The 10,128-nt window shown below is 45.6% G+C and overlaps 1 protein-coding gene across 1 annotated transcript; it reads left to right on the top strand.

The window, feature by feature from the left end:
- Positions 1-4,113: 4,113 nt before the first annotated feature.
- LOC137522990 (protein kinase C theta type-like) lies at positions 4,114-8,127 on the top strand. Its single transcript, XM_068243164.1, has 3 exons — positions 4,114-4,416; positions 6,005-6,108; positions 7,429-8,127. The coding sequence occupies exons 1-3, from the start codon at positions 4,309-4,311 to the stop codon at positions 7,982-7,984; spliced, it is 768 nt and encodes a 255-aa protein (XP_068099265.1). The 5' UTR covers positions 4,114-4,308; the 3' UTR covers positions 7,985-8,127.
- Positions 8,128-10,128: the final 2,001 nt, after the last annotated feature.

Genomic DNA, 10,128 nt, shown 5'->3' with positions numbered 1-10,128 from the left:
GGGAGAGGTATGTGGAGGCTGCCATATTTATTTCCTTTTAAGCCATACCAGTTTCCTGGCTTATCCTGCTGATCCTCTGCCTCTAATACTTTTAGCCATAGACGATGAACAAGCATGCAGCAGATCAGTTGTTTCTGACATTATTGTCAGATCTGACACGATTACCTGCATGCTTGCTTCTGGTGTGTGATTTAGACACTACTGCAGCCAAATATACCAGCAGGGCTACCAGGCAGCTGCTATTGTTTAAAAGGAAATAACTTTGGCAGCCTCCATATCCCGCTCCCTACAGTTGTCCTTTAACCCCCGCTAACAGGTAAACTTTGTTGTTAAGGGGAAATAACCTGTGGTAGGGAAGTGGTTTTAATGTGTTCTACATGTATAAAGTCATGATTCTAGGCTAATCATTGTTTTTATCTATGTGTTCACAGGTGATTCCGGTCATGTGGTGGAGGAAGTAGCTGAGAATCCAGCGCCGGGATATCAGTTGTCGGATATCTCCCTTTATGTTGATACAGCAGAGGAAGCTGGTAAGCATTACATCATTATCTGTTAATAGGCATTGGGCCCGTTACGATAATTGGCACTAGGCCTCTGTCGCTACACTCCTCACAACCCCCCTCACCTCCCGCTCTTTTCGTCACCATCGCCGCAGCATCAACCGCAGGTCAGAGCGTACACGCCCGCACACCGTGCACAGCACACACTCGATCACCCCCCCCCCTTCCCTGTCCTCATGTTCTTCCTAACGTCTGCCCATGTGCCGTGCATGTGCGCTGGCCAATCAGATTGCACCCCCTTTTGGACCACAATCCCCTATAAAAATGCCAGGAAGTCAGCCTTGATAGATTCTTTCTGTGGCTGCAGTGTTAGTGAGAGCAGGGGCAGTGTGTTGCTGACAGGGAGAGAGTTAGGTAGGCCTGTGTTCTGTGTCCTCTCAGTGCACATTCTTGCTGCCACCACATTGTCTTGAATAGCTAAGCCCTTATTAGGGCTGCTACATTGTATTTCCTGCTAGTGTATTCCTCTTCGAGGGCCAGTGCACAAGTTAGCTGTTGGAGACAGGTCTGCTGGTCCTAATAGTGCACCGACCATCAATACAGGACCCTGAGGGAGTGGACACTATTATCTTGGGGATAGACCTGGGGGGGCATTAGCCTGCTCTAGGGCCCTGAGAAATTGCCTTGTTTTCCCCTCTGGAAGCACTGGCCCTGTGCTCAGTATAGTGTGTTATTTCCTTGAGACACTTGCAATTTGATTGGTCCACTCTGATTGGTTTAATTGTCCAATGTAATTGGTCCTATCTGATTGGTTTAATCATGCAATATGATTGGTCCGATTGTGCAAAGTGATTGGTCCAATCGTGCAATGTGATCGGTCCAATCGTGCAATGTGATTAATCCAATCGATTTCACTAAAAAGTAATCGTCCCGGAGTGTGTGTGGATGTAAGCAACAGCTAACCCACCTAGCCCGGCGCCTCACTTCTGATGCGCTCCGCGTCGCTCTCCATCTTCTGACACTTCCGCCTGTACAGCAGGACTTCCAGTTTAGAAGATGAAAGTGTCAGAAGATAAAGAGTGGCATGGAGCGCACCGAGAGTGAGGCGGCGGCCTAGGTGAGTTAAAGGACAACTGCAGGGAGAGGTATGTGGAGGCTGCCATATTTATTTCCTTTTAAGCCATACCAGTTTCCTGGCTATCCTGCTGATCCTCTTCCTCGGCTCTAATACTTTTAGTCATAGACCATGAACAAGCATGCAGCAGATCAGTTGTTTCTGACATTATTGTCAGATCTGACAAGATTAGATGCATGCTTGCTTCTGGTGTGCGATTTAGACACTACTGCAGCCAAATAGACCAGCAGGGCTACCAGGCAACTGGTATTTGTTAAAAGGAAATAACTTTGGCAGCCTCCATATCCCGATCCCTACAGTTGTCCTTTAACCCCCGCTAACAGGTTAACCTTGTTGTTAAGGGGAAATAACCTGTGGTAGGGAAGTGGTTTTAATGTGTTCTACATGTACAAAGTCATGATTCTAGGCTGTTAGGTGATGTCAGGTATTGTGTGGTGTTGGTTATTGTCATTTGTTGCATATGTTCAGGTGTTGGGTCTGTGTTGTTTAGTCATGTCTCGTTGGTTGAATCGGTGGTATGTTTGAGCATTCTTCTGCTCAGGTCTTCATAACAGATTAATATTGTATGATAATGTTATCTTGATTTTGTTGTTTTTGGACATAGAAGTCCTGCGTTTATTTGCACATATATATGCAGAATTGATTGTTTTTTCTTGTTTCTTTGATCTTGTTTTTTGTTACAATTGGTCTGATTAATTGTTCAAATTATTTTATTTATTTATTTGTATTATAATTGTAAATAATATTTTTCTAATAAAAATCTACACTGTAAACCACATCTTTCAAAAAGGGGTTCATCATTTCGTAATAACTTCCAGCCAGCATCTGTGTGTCTGTGTGTGCTTTGCACTCGCCTCATTGACTTTGATGCGGAAATTTTGACATTTATTTGGGATACCCAAAAGTGGGCGGGGCTAAAAACCCAGCCAGTAAAAATATAGCTATTTTCTACACTTTTTTTCTCCTACAGTTTTAGGAGGATAGTTGTGAAACTTTGCACATCTTTGGCCTTTAGCGGTTTAGGTTTACTTGCACTTTTTTTTAATGGTTCCACCCTCCATGCCCCTGGGCCAGCCCACCAAAGACCCAACTTTGTCTCATAGATTTTAATTGGAGAATTTCAAACTACCGCCAACCGTACAGCCCTAAAGCTAATTGGTCCACTGTGCAATGTGGTTAGTCCAATCATGCAATGTAATTGGTCCAATCTGATTGGTCCAATCATGCAATGTAATTGGTCCAATCTGATTGGTCCAATCATGCAATTTGATCGGTCCAATCTGATATATCCAATTGCCGCCAACCGTACAGCCCTAAAGCTAATTGGTTCACTGTGCAATGTGGTTAGTCCAATCATGCAATGTAATTGGTCCAATCTGATTGGCCCAATCATGCAATGTAATTGGTCCAATCATGCAATTTGATCGGTCCAATCTGATATATCCAGTTGTGGAATTTGATTGCGCCACTCTGATTGGTCCAATTGTGCAAAGTGAGTGGTCCTATCTGATTGGTCTGATTATGTAATGTGATTGGTCCAATCTGATTGGTCCAATAATGCAATGTGCCTGGTCCAATCTGATTGATACAATTGTGCAATGTTATTAGTCCAATCTGATTAGCCCAATCATGCAATTTGATTGGTCCAAACTGATTGATCCAATTTTGCTATTTGATTGGTCCTATCTGATTGGTCTAATTGTGCTATGTGACTGGTCAAATTGTGCAATGTGATGGGCCCAATCAGGCAGTATGATTGGTCCAATTGATTTCACACAAAAAAAAATAATTGTCCCGGAGTGAGTGGGGCAGTGTAAGCAAGGGCTAACTCACCTAGCCTGCCACCTGCCTTCTGATGTGCTCCACGTCGCTCTCCATCCTCTGACACTTCCTTTACAGAAGGACTTCCAGTGTAGGAGGTGGAAGTGCCGGAAGATGAAGAGCGGCATGGTGAGCTTTAGAATGGAGGTGGCGGCCTAGGTAAGTTATCCCCGGGTAACACAGCCCATGCACTGTGATCACATGACCAGCCCATCACATTTCTCCATGACCTCTCCTTTAGGGGAAATTCTAGGGTAGAAGGTTCATCACTATTTCACAGAGGCCACATGCAGGAGAATGCTGGCTGACATATAGAGGAGTGGAGATAAGTGTGAGAAGGTCCCGGCAGGAAAGATGTGGATGAGCACAAGCAGATCTCTCACTACCTATTAATCTCAGCGAGACATCTGCCAGTGTAGGGCTACCTTTACAATCATGTATAAGCTTTGATTATGTATACGCTTTGGCTTATAGGAAATCTCAGTAGATGATGATATTAATGTGATTTCTCTTTCTTTTCCAAGGCCCGAGTGGAATCCAGACCATCAGGACGCCACTCACTGTGGACAGCTTCAAGATCCATCACCGTCTTGGAGAGGGAGCATTTGGCAAGGTGAGTAATTGGACAGATTTCCCTGGAGGGAGGGGGAGGGGATGTCAGACCAGATATGGCTTTAGATAGTCATCTTTATTGGTCTCAGTGGAACTAGATATAGACAGGCAGCCCCCGGCCTGCAGCATTGTTGTATTGTGACGGTCCATCTTATCTATAGAACAATAAGTTTTCTTCTCTGTCTCTTCCAGGTTCACCTTGCTTCCCATCTAGCCAGTGACCAACAACTGGCCATAAAAATGGTCAAAAAGAAAGACCCCGAGCTCATCTTCAGGGAATGTCAGGTCTTGGAGACCCTTAGGAAGGGTCCCTTCATCACCCAGCTATTTGGTACATTCCAGTCAGAGGTAAGTATTATTCCGTTCTACTATCAGCTCTCTCACCAGATCCCGTACCCATGCATCCCTTCCATTCCCCAAGAGCTTATAGAGATAAATGTATAAAGACAGCACTCTGTAAAACAGATGATTATCCAGCATAAATGCCCAGCTGGCACTTACATACCTGTCATGAGGTGTGCCAGCTCTGCACATGCCCTCCTTGTGTAGTAGGAGACCCCTTTATCCTGGTGCTGCAATGGTATAACCAAGTCCAGATTTATACTTTTTCCAGCACTAGACCAGCTTTCTTATAGCCCCTCTATGATCAGCAGCCCTTCTCTTTCTTGTACAGCCACCTAAGGCGGCATCTTCCCTCTTCCACTTGTTGCTGCCCACATGCAGCCTTCATATTCTATTTGCAGCCTCCTCTACAATATGCAGAAAACTCTCTTCCATGTCCAGCCATGCCACCTCAGGCGGGAGCCACCCAAGGCCCGGGCCTCTGTGGCCTTTACAGAAATCTGAGAAATTCCAAAAGGTCTGCACACTCCGTCAGCTCAAACAAAGCTGTTCATTAAACCAATCAGGTGCCAAATGTCCATTCAATAAACCAACGTGATGTTTCGGGGCCACAGCAGGTCCCCTTTATGAAGGCATGTACAGCACTGCAACCAAACAGTTACTATTCTGTACATGCCTTGATAAAGGGGACCCGCTGTGGCCCCGAAAACCTCCTGTCAGTTCATTTGATACCTGATGGTTAATAAACAGCTTTATTTGAGCTGACTGAGTGTGCGGACCTTTTGAAATTTCTTGGACTTTGGCTACGGTCTTACACCTCACAATCCCGCATGGTTTGCGTCTTCTTGTATAAATTTGCTTTACAGAAATCTGGACTTGGTTATAATAATTGCACATGGGACACCTGCTCAGACATATTATTCGGTGCAGTGCTGCATCTCACCACTAGAGGGAGAAGTCTCCATCAAGATTAGCTGACAGACAACATTTTCAATGTTTGTATGAACACAATGTAAAATTACAACTATTCAAGGGAACCAGACAGGGTTAAAAAAACAGCTTTTATACATACCTGGGGCTTCCTCCAGCCCCATACGCATGGATCGCTCCCACGCCACCGTCCTCTGCTGCCTGGATCCGCAGCCACCGGGTCCCGTCATTGCCACGAGTCGGCCAGTCGGCCGATTCTCCGCATCACACGGAGCTCCCTCTATACAAGTACGCATGAGGCTGCCTACTGCGCAGCCTCATGCTTACGGGTATGGAGGGAGCCCCTGTGATGTGGACAATTGGCCGTGTCCGCAGGAAGTGACGGGCCCGGTACCGGCGGTTCCAGGAAGCGGAGGATGGCGGCGTGGGAGCGATCCAGGCTTATGGGGCTGGAAGAAGCCCCAGGTATGTATAAAAGCTGTTTCTATTTTCCAGGCTCCATTCCTCTCTGGTTCCCTTTAAGCTGTTTTTCAAAAAAATGTAAGGAAATCACCTCTGCTCCATTCCTTTATGTGCTGGTGCTGTCTTTGATATAACCCCTCAGAAAGAGAAAATAGCCGTATAATATGCTTAACCTGTCTTCTGTTCTGCCATTTTTTTACAGGATTACCTCTACATTGCCATGGAGTACATGAGCGGGGGAGAACTGTTGGAACTGATGGAACGGCTAAAAGTTGCTGACGAGCGCTTTGACCAAACAACCCTGAGGTAAGTTGCTCTGCTATTTTATAAAGCTAACAACTGCCCCTCTGGGGAGTTAATAAAAGCCCCTGTAGCCCATGGGGTCCCACCTCCCCATCCCCAATATGCAGAGCAGTGCAGGGAGCAGCGTATGTTACCTGTTCTTGTGCCACTCCCCTCCTCACAGCAGCTGTGCATTATGCTGCATACCTGTCACATGACATGGAAGAGGAGCCAGTAGCCATGTGGAGGTGTGCAGCACAGAGGCCACCCACTGTGGAGAGGATATCAGAGCAACATGGTGCTGCAAGCAGGTAGCATACATTTCTTCCTGCACTGCTCTGCATACTAGTGTGTGTGTGTGTGTGTGTGTGTGTGTGTGTGTGTGTGTGTGTGTGTGTGTGTGTGTGTGTGTGTGTGTGTGTGTGTGTGTGTGTGTGTGTGTGTGTGTGTGTGTGTGTGTGTGTGTGTGTGTGTGTGTGTGTGTGTGTGTGTGTGTGTGTGTGTGTGTGCGTGCGTGTGTGTGTGTGTGTGTGTGTGGTATGTGGTGTGTGTGTGTGTGTGTGTGTGTGTGTGTGTGTGTGTGTGTGTGTGTGTGTGTGTGTGTGGGGGGGGGGGGGGTTATCTGCTAGTCTTCCTGTTACAACTATTCCATATTGTAAATTACCCTTATTAGAAAAGGTTGTGGTAAAATGCTTTATTTACATCACATCACTGTGGAGAAGTCATTTTACACACACTGAAATTTGTATTAGATCTTTTTAGAATGAGTAAGGCTGGGTGCACACACAACATAACGTTAAAAAAGGCTGCATTTTGTCATGTTTTCATTTTAAGTTGTGTGCATTTTTCGGTGCGTTTCCGATTTTTAACGCAAATGCGTTTTTCAAGCGTTTTGCGTGCGTTTTAATGCATTTGCGGTTTGCAGGTACAAAACGCATGTGAGATTTGTATGCATATTTTATGCTGTTTAATATTTCCATTTATGCAAATTACTAAGAAGACAACAGGAAGCGGAAATACATCAGATATCTTTTTTTTTTTAAAACAAAAAGCATCAAAAACGCATACATAACTTAATACATTGCGTTTCAATTTACTTTCATTATGTGCGTTTTTGATGCGTTCATGCATAATATCCAACAAAACTAGCGATTTTAAAAATGCTAAAGTACAAACGCACACCCATGCATTTTTTTTATGCGGCCCATGGTGCATAAGACGCAGCGGTTTGCGCAACGCTAGCGTTTTTGCTATGTGTGCACCTAGCCACATGGATACATCTTTCTGCTTTATTTGTGTATTGAACATGTTATGCTAATAATTATTTTATTTCTCTTCCATCAGACTATTTGCTGCACAGATGATCATCGGCCTGGAGTACATCCACTCCAAGGGTATAATCCACCGAGACATCAAGCCAAATAACATCCTTCTGGACGGAGTCGGGAATATAAAGATCGCTGACTTCGGCCTAGCAGCACAAAACGTGTTTGAGCACGACACGATTAAAGGATCACGTGAATGGGCCGTGTACTATATGGCCCCGGAGGTGTGCCTAGAGATGGACTACGGCCACACCATAGATTACTTCTCTATGGGAGTCGTGCTTTGTGAGATGGCATGCAACAAACACCCATTCATGGTGGATTGTTATGATGAAGAATCTGCCGTTAGACGCTCCATTTGTAACGATTTACCAGATTTCTCAGAGGTGATGGACCTCACGCTGGAAGACTTCCTAGAGAAGCTCCTGTGCAAAAAACAGAAAGACCGTAAAGAACTGGTGAAAAACCTGAGGGAAGAGCCGTTCCTCAGCCGCATAAACTGGAAAGCTGTGGAGTCCGGAGAGGCGCAGCCCCCATTCCAGAACTACCACAGGAAAAACCAAGCGAGACCATAACTGTGCTGGATATCACAAATCTGAGGCACAGAAGTCCCGCCAGATAGAAGCTGAACGCTTTAAGTCGTATATAATTTGCCAGTGAGGGTTGGTGAGTTGTTTTGGGACACATACCAGCTTCCACCATCTACTCACTTGGGCAACAGCATTATACTATTTACATAGTTATAATAAAATAATGAAATAAAAAATGTAACTTGTCTTTTTGTATTACATTCTGAGATTGTAATTTAATGTATACAAGATACAATTTAGCAACAACAAATGGAAGGGCAGCTCCCACCAATAAGGAGTAGCAGACACGCTTGTGGTCCTACATGTCTTTGCCCAAAGAGGAATGAAGTACCAGTGTCAGGGCAGCCATCAGGGGGGACAACTGACACTGCAGTGATGGGCCCAGGGCATCTGGGGTAACACAGGGGGATAAAAGAGGCACAGGGGGAACAGAGGCAGACAAAAGAGGCACAGGGAGAAAAGAGATGAGATGGGAACATGAGGTCACACAGAAGGACACAAAAGAGGCACAAACTGAGGTGAGACAGAGGTGGACAAAAGATGCACAGGAAGATAAGAGGGGGACAAAAGAGAATGGATAAAGGATAAGAACGGACCTACAAATCCCTATCTCATTTGTTAACCGGGGACTACCTGTATTTTGCTAGTATTTGGCTCCACCCACAACATGCCATGGTCACGCCCACTTTTTGCCGCATCACGCTGTGCATACTGCTTTCTTCAGTATCGGAGCCATGCACATTTTTTGCCGCAGCACACTTCACGCACAGACACCGGGGTGGGGTGGCTAGTGGGCAGGCACAGCAACCAGTGGGTGGGCCCAAAATTTCTGATGGCGGCCCTGACCAGTGTTATAGAAGAGATTCAGTCTTAAAACCAACAACCAACTTTTATTTTGAAAGTGTATAGTTGTGTAGTTGTAGACAGACAAAACATCTGAAGGCTGACTTCACCCTCGGGCACTTTTGGCCTGCGATTTGTGCTTTGGTGACTGCAGGTGATCAGCAAAGTGCTGCTATATGAATAATCCTATGGGATTACTCACACTGCTGTGATTACGGCATGCTTGTGATTTTTGACGATCGCAAACGTGCTGCATGTAACATTTTCCTAGTGATTGTGTTGTGATTCTCATTCACTAAAATGAGAGTCACAAAATGTATTTACCAAAAAATTGCAGAATACTGCAATGCAAAATCGCAATCGGTAAGAAGGCTTGGAAGTTTACTAAAAGCACCAAGCAAGTGCAATAGATCTGTCTGTGTAGCATGCAGGGGCGTAGCAATAGGGGGTGCAGAGGTTGCTACAGCATCGGGACCCTTGGGCCGGAGGGGCCCTCCCTCAACTGCAGTGTTTGCTTTCTAATGGTCCTGTGCTCATAACAATCACTTCTATAGATACTTTTTATAGTGGTAATCATTAGCAAACTGTTCCCCATTCCTTTTTTGAACCTCGGACACTGTAAATGCCATTGGCAGGTTTTGGTGCGCCGTACCAACTGTTATGTATAGAGTGCTTGAGGGGCTACAATGTAAAACTTGCATCGGGGCCCACAGCTCCTTAACTACGCCAGTGATAGCATGTGCCATTGATCTATTTTGGGGTGCCCTGGATGTTCTCCCCTCCCCCTTTCCCGCAGAGTTGTACAGCAGGCTGCAATACTCAGCTGTTCCGGCCGCTTAGTCCCCGGAGTCTGTAGACATCTTTTCTTGCAGGCCTCTCCCACTAGTGTCTAAGAATGAATCAGACGCTAGAAATCCTATAATTCTCAGATGCTAGGGGGAGACGCCTGGAAGAGAAGATGTTTCCGGACTTGGAGAGTGGACGCTGGAGATGGAGAGTAATGCTGCCTGCTGCGTTACTCTGCTGTGGAGGGTCTGGGGAGACATCCGGGTCTACTCTGCCAATCCTTTGTGCCTGAGCACCCACATCTCTGCACCACACACCAATCCAGTATTAATGCATATGCATGACAGGGAATTGCATAGGACTTTTCAATAAATGACCTGCATTTGGACTGTACTTGGCGAATGTTGTTCATGTATGCTTCACTGTCCAGCCTGGATCTCCTTGTAGCTGTGAGCACGTCCTGGAGAACTGGTTTTGGATCCATGTCTCACACGTTGGAG

This window comes from Hyperolius riggenbachi, chromosome 6 (assembly GCF_040937935.1).
Source record: "Hyperolius riggenbachi isolate aHypRig1 chromosome 6, aHypRig1.pri, whole genome shotgun sequence".
Classification (NCBI taxonomy): domain Eukaryota; kingdom Metazoa; phylum Chordata; class Amphibia; order Anura; family Hyperoliidae; genus Hyperolius; species Hyperolius riggenbachi.
This window is presented reverse-complemented; position numbering and strand designations above follow the sequence as displayed.

Excerpts from the sequence above, each read along its gene's own strand:
- LOC137522990 (XM_068243164.1), top strand. The coding sequence starts at position 4,309 with ATGGTCAAAAAGAAAGACCCCGAGCTCATCTTCAGGGAATGTCAGGTC. Across the intron at positions 4,417-6,004 it reads TTGGTACATTCCAGTCAGAG|GATTACCTCTACATTGCCAT; the intron begins GTAAGTATTATT and ends ATTTTTTTACAG. Across the intron at positions 6,109-7,428 it reads TTTGACCAAACAACCCTGAG|ACTATTTGCTGCACAGATGA; the intron begins GTAAGTTGCTCT and ends CTCTTCCATCAG.